Source organism: Glycine max, chromosome 8 (assembly GCF_000004515.6).
Source record: "Glycine max cultivar Williams 82 chromosome 8, Glycine_max_v4.0, whole genome shotgun sequence".
NCBI lineage: Eukaryota > Viridiplantae > Streptophyta > Magnoliopsida > Fabales > Fabaceae > Glycine > Glycine max.
This window is the reverse complement of record NC_038244.2, coordinates 37,089,716-37,101,990: the sequence shown is the minus strand read 5'-3', so window position 1 is coordinate 37,101,990 and position 12,275 is coordinate 37,089,716. Positions and strand designations below refer to the sequence as shown.

Sequence of the window (12,275 nt, the reverse complement as noted above, 5' to 3'; positions counted from 1 at the left end):
TCCTACTAAAATGTTCAATCTTACCATACTATTAATGACTCAGCGGGGTTTCTAAATGGAATTGTCTGAGGCGAGATTTGTGGCGCTATTGTATTACAAGGGCAGAGAGGCACCTTGATCGAGTAAGTTATCATTGTGGGTGATCTCATCGAGAAAATTAGATTACTTGGTTGATTAGCTAATGGGAGATTCTAGGATGCGCGTTGTACAAAAGATCTTGATACTTAGGGGTGTATTGATGCTAGATGCTTTCTAGTTTCTTCCAAGACAATACACAATCCCACTAGCCACAAGAGCTTATGAGCCAAAGTGACTTGGTATGATCTTGTCCAATTGAGATTATGATATATGATATGATAAGATATGCAAATAGAATAAAAACATGATAAATTTTAATTTTATTTAATGTTTGGTGTGCATAAAAAAATAATGATAGGATATGTACAAATTTAAAAATTATTGTTTCATTAAAGTTATTTATAATTTACTAAAAATTAACTTCTAATTTCTTTTTTAAATTATGAAATTATAAAAAATATTTTTAAATATATTATTCAAAATTATATTTTATTTATGAAATTACTTTTCTTATAATTATAAAAATTATATAAGTTTTTAAAATTAGTCAAATATATTTCTTTGAAAGTAATTATTTAATTTTTCAATATTTTAATTAATAATTTAATTTAAATTTATATGTTGAAATTATTATTATTATATAAAAGATAATATGTTGATTAAAAATATATATTGTATAAATTAATATATTATTGCATATTATATTTAATATATTTTTTTTGTTATTATATATACGTATTTATGTTACATAAATTAATATATTATTATATATAAATCTAATATTTTATTATTATAAAAGTATTATATATAATATATGTTACCTATAACCTATAATTTTCTAAAAAGTAACTTTTAGTTTTTTTTATAAATTGTGAAAATATTAAAAAAATAATTTTAACTAAATTATACAAAATTATATTTTATTATTGCATTACTTTTTTATAATTATAAATATTATACAACTTTTTTAAATTAGTCAAATATTTTCTTTGAAAAGTATTTGATTAATAATTATTGAAATTTAAATATTTTAATTAGTAATTTTATATAAATCTATGTGTTAAGAATATTTATATATATATATATATATATATATATATATATATATATATATTAAATAGAATTAGTGATAAGATAACACTATTATATTTTATTATTACAATAAACAACGGGTTATAATAATATTTTTGATAACTATCCTATCATATCTCCTCCTATCCTAACAACCAAGAGAACCATAAAAGTTACCCTGCTTCTAAGCCAACGTGATTTGATTTTATCTAACGGACAATTTTAAAGGATTTATGACTTCAGAAAAGCAATTGCAAGGTCTTGCCATCATCATCTAACGAACCAAAATTTTTCTAGTTATATTATGTTTTATTATTTTATACATATAATTTAATTTTAATGTCCAGAATTTCAGACAATCACTTTTGTGACTAGAAATATTTTCCATCCAAACTTTACAAGTATGAAACAAGGTAGTCTAATGAAAGTTAAAGTTATACTGTAAAAAAAAAAAAAAACACACTCATAATATATACAACATCCCATAGATTTCCCCCCCTTATAATTAGAATAAATGAGCTCGATAAACTATAAGTTCACCGATGTCTATAAATCATTGATCTATGAAGCTTTTATAGATGACTTCATAAACTAATCCTTGTCCGAAATTTACCCTCACGCTGAAATTCAATACTGAAGTACTTAAAATATTGAGAAAATAAATCAAGAACTATAATATAGAGTATTTTTATACTTTTATTAAATTGTATATGATAAATTTATAAACTTAAAAGTCATACTGACCATAATTTTTTATCGTTTGATAACATAAAAAAACTACATTAATAATTCATAACAAATAAACTTTAAAATATTACATTAAAATATTCATAACGAAGCTTTACTCTTATTTTTTCTTTATATATTTCATACATTTTTTTACATAATGGTAGAAGTTTTCATAATTATACCTCATACCTCATGACATTGCGGGCGAGCAATTCAAATTTGATGATGACGGTTGATGATTATGCAGTTAGATCTAGGGCCTTTTAAATGTTCTGTTTGAGATTAAAATTACGTTTATTTTGTGTATTTTAGAACAAGCTACCTTGTATTCTAATATTTATCTTAAGGTGCTTAGTTGTACTAAAATATATTCTATTGGAATTAATTTGAGATCCCTCTGTAAATGCATTGGTTATGCTTTGGATTTTAATCAAATTACATTGACAAACAAAATTGGAGAAGTGATGGAAGAAAAAAGGACTAATTATATTTTTGGATCTAATTTTTTTTTGAGTTTTCACTTTTGGTCTCTAAATAAAAGATTAGCCCGTCTTAGTTCCTAATATTTTCGTCCGTCCATATTTTTAGAGACTAAGATTGATCAAGTTTTTGTTCTAAGTGGAAACTCAAAAAGTTTAGGGACCAAAGTAATTAAAAAAGAATGAAGAATTGAATCTGACAAAAGTAGTATCGGAGAAATGAAAAGGAGAAGAATTTGAGAGTCAGGCTGATTTTGGTAAGAAATTGTTTGATGGCACTATAGTCACTACAGAATTAAAAAAAAAAAAAGTACAGATGCTCTCTGTTTCAAGATTTTTACATCAGATTGTTTTCTTTAAATATAGTTAGTTGTTCAGAGGCCTTTAGTCCTTAATGTTAGTCAATACAAACTATGATTGCTTCTTGACTAATGATGCACAGTACAAAAGCATGCCAATTTACAACCCTAAGATATTTTGCCATGCCTTAAAATCATACCAACATGCGTCGTGCACACACTAAAACACACCGCTACAAGTATTATTTTTCCATAAGTTTCAATAGATACAGAGACATAACATGCGACCCCAAAATGCAACTTTCAGCACATAGCTCCCACAATGCATCACTCCATGAGTAATTGCTTGTGGCGATTGAGGTCAGTCAAATAATTAGAGCAAGTATAATCTTCCAAGTCACATGCATCTATCAAGTGTGATCTTGGAGCTGATGAATTTTGTGTGAGTTCAATAGGCACCTCTTCCCCTTTCAGTAACTGCACAACCTGAAGTTTCGTGAAATCACAAAGGCAAGTCATTAAGTACCCCAGTTATAAAAACAAGAGTAAATTAAACTAACTACTCCTGAAGTTCCATGAAATCACACAAACTCTATCTGTTTTTTCTATTATTATAATAATCCTCCTTTATTGTTTGCTAAATATACACTGTCATCCTTATTTTCACACTAATTATTCTTAATTATTTGAAAAATATTATACCGTATTTTTCTATAAGGGAGGTAGGTCATTATAAATGTTAAAAAACAAGAAGAATATGCACAATTTCAAAAAATCTCAGTAGTTAATGTAATTTATTTTAAAAATAAAATTTAAATATATTTTTGATCCGGAAAAATATTAAAATTTTGTTATTGTTTCCTGAAACCATTTTTCCTTCGTATTTGATCTCTAAAATTTTAAAAAATTTGTCTTTGCTTCTTATCGCCAGGTTCATCAAATATGGTTGTGCCATGTATGTTAAAAAGACATGTCACATTCCACATGTGAAAAAAGAAGGTTTTACAACTTTTTAAATCGGTTATATTTATAATTAATATAGAAAACATTATTATTCTACACCCTCGTCAATTGATGGAAAGAAATTTCACATTGGTTATATTAAAACAAATATAGAATAATAACATTTTTTACCTCGGTTACAAATACAATCCATTAAAAAGCTGAAAAATCTTATGTATTTTACATTAGCATACACATGGGCAGCTGATTTGTGCCTTTAAAAAACAAATCAACAACCATTTGATGAAACCAGACAGACGATACGGAATAAAAACAAAATTTTTAAAATTGTAGGAAGTAACCATAAAAAAAAATTCAAGAAACAATCATAAAATTTAGATATTTTTTAGAAACTAAAAATATATTTAAACCTAAAAATAACATAAAGTTATTTTCTGACAATAGTGACAGACACAATATGGCAACAGAGACTAAGCTGAATGAGGAAGGATGCTCATTTGTTTACCTGATTCATGTATGGTCGCTTAGAGGACATGTGATGGATACACATGGAAGCCGTTACCATGGCACACTTCATTTCTGCCAGATCATATTTCAGTTCTAATCTGGGGTCTACCATTTGTTCGATCAACTTTGCTTCCAGCAGGGGTTTGGCCTGACCAAAGCACAACATGGTTAGTCTCTCTCTTTCTCAAATAATTAGTATGCAACCTATAATTTTATAAGGTATGAAGTATGAACATCTTGATTTGCATGAAGAATAATGCTAGCAACATACTCCTTTAAACAAATTTTTTTATTAGACTGAATTATTAAAAAATAATTTTTATATGTCTCACTTCTTATTTAATAAAATTTTACTTCTAACATTGTAGTTGTTAATAAATTTTAGCTAACAGTAAGGAGTATTTTATAAAATGTATGTCAAATAGTATGTTATGCTCACATTCTTTTCAACAACATATTATGCCATAAATTCTACATTTTTACAATCCTGTTTTCCTAATAAACTAGGGAAAAAAAATTCTTGTATTAGCAATATTCTTTTTTTATAGTTGGAACTATTTTACTAAGTGCACAAGATTAGAGATAGGGCACGGAAAGTAGGAAACATAGGATTTGAGTAGGGCTTATGAAAACTTACCCAGATCACAAGACTTTCCCTACTATTTGAATCAACTGCACGACGACCTGTTATGAGTTCCAGTAACAAAACCCCAAATGCAAAAACATCAGTTTTCTCATCCACAATTCCATGCATAAAGTATTCTGGAGCCAAATACCTGCAGCCATAAATCAACCAGCTTTTCAGAAAATGGAATTGCAACGAGAAGAAAAAATGTAAAAAAAAAAAGAACAACAAAGATGCTGCAATGCCTACCCAAATGTGCCTTCAATTGGGAAGACAACATGGTGGGCCCACTTATCTGGGAGCCACTTTGCCAATCCAAAATCTGAAATCTGCAGTTTATAACAGAAATAATTGTTTGCCTTTCCCCACAAAAACAAAGATCAAGTTCACAATTTTATATTGTAGGCTCATACAAAGTACCTCAGCTTCATTATTTTGGTTGAGTAAAATATTTGAGGCTTTGATGTCTCTGTGAATGATTCTTCTTGGGCAATCGTGGTGGAGATACTGCAACCCTTTTGCCACCCCAACAGCTACTTTAAACCTTATCTTCCACTCTAAACATTCAGAACCTAAAATATAGAATGTCACTTCCATTAGTCATGTAAGACACCAACCCTCAACATTATTCTTAGTTTAGTGGTAACATATATAACTCTGCCTATGCAACAAAGAAAAATAAAAATGTTAGAAACACACTATTTCTAACACATTTTTTAGATCTCACATTATATTTAATGATTTTCTTTCTTTCTCTTGATTTTATAGTTTTCAATAAATTTTAACTAATTATAAAGTGTGTATGAAAAAGTGTGGTAGAGACTATGCTACAAAATATAGTAAGAGTTGAATTGTTAAGTGAGGTAGATTCAGCAATGTACCAAAGAGCAAAGAGGAAAGGCTGCCATGTGGGGCCAATTGTAGAACAAAGTAGAGACCATTGTCGATCCCAAACCCAATCAAGCGTGTTGCATTGGGATGGTTAATGTGAGCAATGATTCCAAGCTCTGTCAAGAAATCACCAGCTTTGCCCTCAATTTCTTTTTCATTCCTCATTAGCCTCTTTACGGCTACGACTTGACCATCTGCTAAGCATCCTTTGTAGACTTCAGCATGACCACCTTTTCCAAGCAAGTTCACTACAGAAACAGAAATAGAATCAGAAAAAAAGGCTAACAAATTAAACTATGAGATACATTTCGTTACTCATCCTTGGAATAATCTTGAATAGATGTTCATTCATCATTGTTGTTGCAGTTTTGTTAGAGGATGAGATATAACAGCAGCTTGGATTAGGTAATAAAAGTTGCAGTTTTTTCTCATTCTTAAGGTTTGTGTGTAAAATTTTATTAACCCTATGGACAAATCCGGTATTGATTTAAGAAAATTTTATACTATTATTCTCTTAAATAGTTCGTTTCTGAACACAACATAGTCTTATAACACTCTTCCAACCCTTTTAAGTTGAGTGTGTAAAATTAAGAAAAAAATCGTAATAGGTCACAACTTGTTTACCGGTTATTTCTATGAAGTGTATATGTTTTTATATAAAATTAATGTTTTTGATTATTGGTATATTATTATTTGGTCTAAGGTTGAACCACTATTTATACCAAGATGAAAAACATATCAAATTCATCACTAACTAGATCACTCAACAACAATTATTAGAAATTATATATTAGGTGGTCAGTAACCACATGTTCATGGTGCTAATCAAATAGTGTGTGTTTAGTACTGTAAAAATAAGAGAAGAGAAATATAAAAAAGTATGGATTTCACACTCATTTATTTTTCTACAAAACAACAAAGAAATGAATAATAATAAAAAACAATTAATTATGAATTGTTGATAATCAATTTTTTTATTTTTATAAGTGACAACGATTGTCTCAAGAAGATAATCATTTGTTCTATTTTCTTCTATTTATATTTTTACTTTTTATTAAACATTGGGACTATTTCCTACTAATGTTATGATCATCAGAAAAAAATATTGATAACAAGAACAGGAGTGTGTTGAGTTTCGTCTTGATTCGTACCAGGGCTGAAATCGTCTGTGGCAGCGGCAAGGTCAGCATAACTGAAGTTCCTCCAAGAAGGCTTGGTGGAAATGTCATCAATGTCAATTCCAAGATTCAAATCATCGTCTTCTTCATTCGCGGGTAGAATACGCGCCAGCTTGTTCCTTAGGCTCTTCCTCGAGATCTCGTAGCTCGCTGCAAGCAACGGGATCGTTGAGAATCTCCTAACGGACTTGAACCTCAAAACATCGATCATCGCCCTCCACTGCTGGCTATGCTTCTGGCCAAGGCCTGGCGACCCCGGCCCGCCGTAGTTGCTGCTCCCCGTGCTATCTGAATCCATCCCTAAAATAGGAACCCCAAACACATCCCTCGGCGATACCGATACGTCGTCGTCGTCAACCACCTCTTTCTTTTGGTTCTGGCCACCCAACATCAACGTTAACTCAAACTTTCGGCTCTTTTTCTTTTCTTTCACTTCCTCCTTCTTGCTCCTCCTCTCTAATCTCTCCATCTATAATAATAACAAAACAATGAAAAAAAAAGAAAAACAACCAAACATTAACGTGGTACCGCTTGCATGGTTTCCTTTTCTTTAAGAACAAGCCATGTACTTATTTTTCATATGTAAAATTTTGTGGTGATGTGATATGATTAACGTGTGTTATCTGTTATTGAAACACAGGACATCATGGTGAAGGAATATTAATTAGGTTAGGGTGCCTTAAGGGGCATGTTACTATGCATGGTGGTTTTGGTTTGGTTTTCCCCCCTGGAAGGGTTTATTCCAAAGATTCAAATTAGTGCTACAGATCATGCCCACACCAAAAATGTGGAAAGGGGGGGTGAGGATTTTCAACGCTGAAAATTCCTTACCTTCTTTTCCATTCGGTGAGGGTGTGAACCGAGAAGGGTGGTGAATTGGATCAGAGGGGATAAGAGAGAATGTGGATTCAAAATTGGGATATCTTTGAGTGGTGGTTATTCTTAGGACGAGGAGGAGATGAGCACGGCAAAGACCAGCTCAGGATGATTGGAATCTTTACTAAATTTATACACCAGTCTCATTTGCTTCTATCCTTCTTTTTGGTTTTGGTTCCTTCTTATGTTTATTTTTTCTTTTCACTTTTGTAAGGCCTAAACTAAACCCAAAGCTCTAGCTAGGATTGCTATTCTCTCTATGTTTTTGTTGTTTCCACTCCCATGTGCAAATAAACAAAATTGTATTGTTAAGATACCCTATTAACGGAACTATTTTTTCATTATATAAATTAAAGTGTACAATAAAATTATATTTTCATTGCAAGATAGGAGGTACGGAAAAACTTTACAACAAAAACATATTTTAGTAGTTAGATTTTTGGCACCTCATATAATGCAAAACAAACATGATTTTATTGTATACTTTAATTCAATGAAAATGTATTTTCGTTTCATTGCCAAACTTCATCACATAATATTACAGAAACACATTTTTCTTGCCAACATAACAAAACAAAAAATAACATTTCCATTTTGTTTTGTCACATACATGTATCATATTTTTAGGGATAAATATATTTTTAGTTCTTATACTTTCTCTCTTTCTTATTTTTAGTCCCTGAACTCCATATCGTTTAATTTAGTCTATGTACTTTATTAAAAACATGTTTTAGTCACTTTTCACATATTCTTCATAGATGGTGTTAATTCTTGGGGAATGAGTTATTGTTGATTTTCACTTTCAATAACAAATTTTCCCCGCGTGTACTTTCCTTTTGTCCTAGTTATGAAGAACATGCTATGGATTTCAAATCACAATTCCTACATACAAATATCAATGATGAACCGTTCAGATTAATAGATTGGCAACACAAATTGTTGAAGAATAAATATGAAAACGAAGATAAAAATAAAGTAGTTAAAAATTAGGATTCAATGTGTTTAGTGGAGTCATTTGAATAACTTCTTTTTATAAAAAAAATCCATGTCATTGTATTTAATTTTAAAAAAATAAAAAGTCCTCATAGTCAATTCTAACATACAAAAGTAACGTCGTATGTGAAGAATATGTGCAGAGGGACTAAAAATAAGTTTTTAATAAAGTATAAAGACTAAATTGAATGATATGAAATTTCAAGAACTAAAAAAAAAGTGAAAGTATAAGGACTAAAAATATTTTTTTTTCATACTTTCAAACAAAAAATGACATCCATTTACATAACAACATACAAAATGAGCAATGATTAACAAACATTCCAATCGATACACAACATGAAAATAGAAAACAATAGCATTACATTGCACTAAATAAAATCTTCTAATTCTAAGACACAGATATTGAATGATCAATTATGAAAATTTATAATAAATTTAGACTTATTTTAATCATTTATACTTTGTTCATAATTAATGTTTGTCTGATACTCAAGTTAGTCACCTTAGTGGATTCCCTCTCTATCATGTTTTTTATTCACAAAAGTCAATTCCAAGACTTTGCATAAGAAACATGAGGTTAATCTCACTTGAATAAATGATCTGTATTGTATATTGTTCTTACCAAAATTCAAAGCAATGGCATGTCAGGGTGAACGTGGCTAGAGTGAGTTCCAGGACTTCACACGTTGATTTTGAGAATGACCTTTGTTGAGAGGATAGGAGGGGGACATGCAAAATAAAGGATTTTGATGCTTAAGTAAGAATACGAGTTAGGAAATAAAATAAGTATATGCTTAAATAAATGCGTGTTGCTTGTGTGCTGAAGTGAGTGAAGGATATGTAGAGAGTTCGATGGAATCTAATATTTATAGGAGTGGAGTGTAGATGCGGGTCCTTGTATGTAGGGGCAGTTGTAACCTTTGTAAATAATTCTCGACTTATAATTAAGAGTCGGTAGCTTATAGATAATGTTAGAGATAATACATAGCTTAAAGATAAAGGCTAGTAAATAATTGTACCTTATAGATAATTAATGTGTGGTTTGTAGATAATTAAATACTTGCCAAGCGATAAGGAGATTCAAATATTAAGAGGTTAGAGATAACGATTGCTAAGGGTGGGACGTTCGTGCTCCTGTGCTAGGACTGACAAGAAGGGTTGACACGTGTTTCGGAGTGTCACGTATGATGTCACGTGTATTTTCTGGACCTTAGACAATACATATATTATATTATATGGGTAAATTCACTATAGATTGAAAATAGATCATTAAATAGATATTTTCTTATTAATAGGGAGGGGACAAGTAGAAAGCTATGTACCATAATTAAAATTCTCACTATGGGTTTGCTCTAATTTATTTTTAGTAGGCCTATATATATGTCAACTTATGGTGGATTGTTGCCCATCTCAACTCATTGTCATCTCTACCCTAACTAATTCATATGCATGTTCTATTTTTTTATATTTCAAATTTATTTTAAATCTCTAAATAGAGAACAACAACTTAGACCTTCCATGAAAGAAAATTTTACAGCATGATTTTTTTCGTCCTAGGTAAATTTTTTTGGATATCCTCCAACTTATTAGATATTAGAAACTATTCCTCTCGTAGTACGTGATTTTTGTTTGTCCAAGGTGATTTTGCACGAGAATCAAATACGTGTTTTTTTCATTAAATAGATAATCCACATATAAAAGTAATAAAATCTTATATCACCATGTTAATCTTATAAGTTAATTTGATTGCATGATTGAACAATTACATAATAAATAATTGTTTTTTGCAAAATACATTCTTGGAGGAACAAGAAGATTTAATTGTAACTGCACTATATATTAAATATTTGTATATATCAATTAATGGGTGTGCATTATATTAATAAATTTATTGAGTCATTTTGAAATATAAGTGGCACGGTGTATATATATATATATATATGTATATGTATAATCATGTTAATTATGTGTTATATTTGTTTTTGTTATTAAATAGTGATGATAAAAATATTTACTTCATCTTTTATAATTATCAATTTTTCAATTACCTATTTATTTCTTATAATTGACTATTAGATGGAAAAGGAGAAACACAATTTCACACTGATCATTTTCTTTTCGAGTAAATAACATTTTTTTTTATAACAATAACTTCCTTGAGCCAAAGTGATTTGGTCTGGCTCCATTTCCCCTTCTCGGTCCTTCATGTTTTGGAGGTTGATCCACCATAAAGTGCTAACTGGTGAATGCCTTAGGCAACGAGGTGGTGTGGTTGTATCTGTTTGTAGCATGTGTGGCGCCATGGATGAGACTTCTGACCATTTATTTTCCGATACCATTTTGCGCAATCTTTATGGGTATGGTTGTAATCTTTATTAGGCCATCATATCAATGTTAACATCAGTTTTCAAAAAATTGATGTTAGCGTACATTACACGATATCGATTTTTATGAAAACCGATGTCGTATAATAAGAAATATACAAAAAAACAAAAATTACAAAAATAATATCAATTCTAAAAAAATTGATGTAAAAAATACCTATCGATGTAGAAAGTGTCCTTACAACATCGGTTTTGACAAAACCAATGTTGTAAGGACACTTTTTATATCAGTTTTAGACTGATCGATATTATTTTTTTGCAAATTCTTTAATATTATGTTTGTTTTTATAATGAAACCAACCAGAATCAATTTATAAAAATATATTAATTTTAAATTAAAATAGTTAAAAATATTATTTTCATTACAATATCACATTACTTATAATTACATAATATTAATCTAAAAACTAATTTAATTGATTGATATCAAATTGTAAGGTATAAATATTACTCATTTTCAACTTACTCACATATATTATCAAACTTAAGGAATAAGTGTAAGAAGTTTTGAAGTAAAGACTCACATGTTTGAAATTTCAAATCTTAGTGAAGTTGTCAAGATTTCAAATATTAATTTCTATGTCTTTCCTATAGATAAAATACTTATTCATTATTTCTCAGCTCAATTGTATGTTAGTGAGGCCCATAACTAGCCATCCAAGTATATGTCACATCTTCCTTCTAAAATATTAAATTAATTATTTGTTTTAATTTAAAGGAGACATTCTTATAAAAAAATGAAACATAAAATATAAACATAGGTATAATGAAATAATAATTTATCTATAAACAGATATAAAATATTAAGATAAAGTGTAAGGGTATTAATAATTAATAATTATAACCTAATTAATAAAAAATAGTTATTATTACTTTTGAATGAATATTTTATACACATTTTCATTCAAATTTCCACACAAAATGCAATTACTTTTAAAATTTGTATATTACAAAAAGAAAGAAAGCTTTCATGAAACTGTGAAAGTGTCGAGCATTAAGAAAACTCATGCATATTGAACAATGACTATAGAAAAACTATAATATATAATATTGAAAATAATGATAGTCAACAACTCCAATACTCTATCTCCTCACTCCTAAGCAAAGAAATTGAGCACAGTCCAACTATAGCTAACTATTAAAATCAGGATTTAATTTAACAAGGTATTGCTGGACCTGCCATCCAGAATGAATCACTT

At 29.3% G+C, this 12,275-nt stretch overlaps 1 protein-coding gene across 1 annotated transcript; it reads right to left on the bottom strand.

The window, feature by feature from the left end:
- Nucleotides 1–2,607: 2,607 nt before the first annotated feature.
- LOC100812793 (receptor-like cytosolic serine/threonine-protein kinase RBK1) lies at nt 2,608–7,713 on the bottom strand. The gene is made up of 7 exons (XM_041017799.1): nt 6,794–7,713; nt 5,633–5,890; nt 5,172–5,323; nt 5,001–5,080; nt 4,764–4,902; nt 4,125–4,274; nt 2,608–3,142 (listed from the first exon to the last, which is right to left on the bottom strand). Exons 1-7 carry the CDS (start codon nt 7,287–7,289, stop codon nt 2,984–2,986), a joined length of 1,434 nt encoding a protein of 477 aa, XP_040873733.1. The 5' UTR covers nt 7,290–7,713; the 3' UTR covers nt 2,608–2,983.
- Nucleotides 7,714–12,275: the final 4,562 nt, after the last annotated feature.

Excerpts from the sequence above, each read along its gene's own strand:
- LOC100812793 (XM_041017799.1), bottom strand. The coding sequence starts at position 7,289 with ATGGAGAGATTAGAGAGGAGGAGCAAGAAGGAGGAAGTGAAAGAAAAG. Across the intron at positions 5,324-5,632 it reads CCTTTCCTCTTTGCTCTTTG|GTTCTGAATGTTTAGAGTGG; the intron begins GTACATTGCTGA and ends TCTATATTTTAG. Across the intron at positions 5,081-5,171 it reads ACCAAAATAATGAAGCTGAG|ATTTCAGATTTTGGATTGGC; the intron begins GTACTTTGTATG and ends TATAAACTGCAG.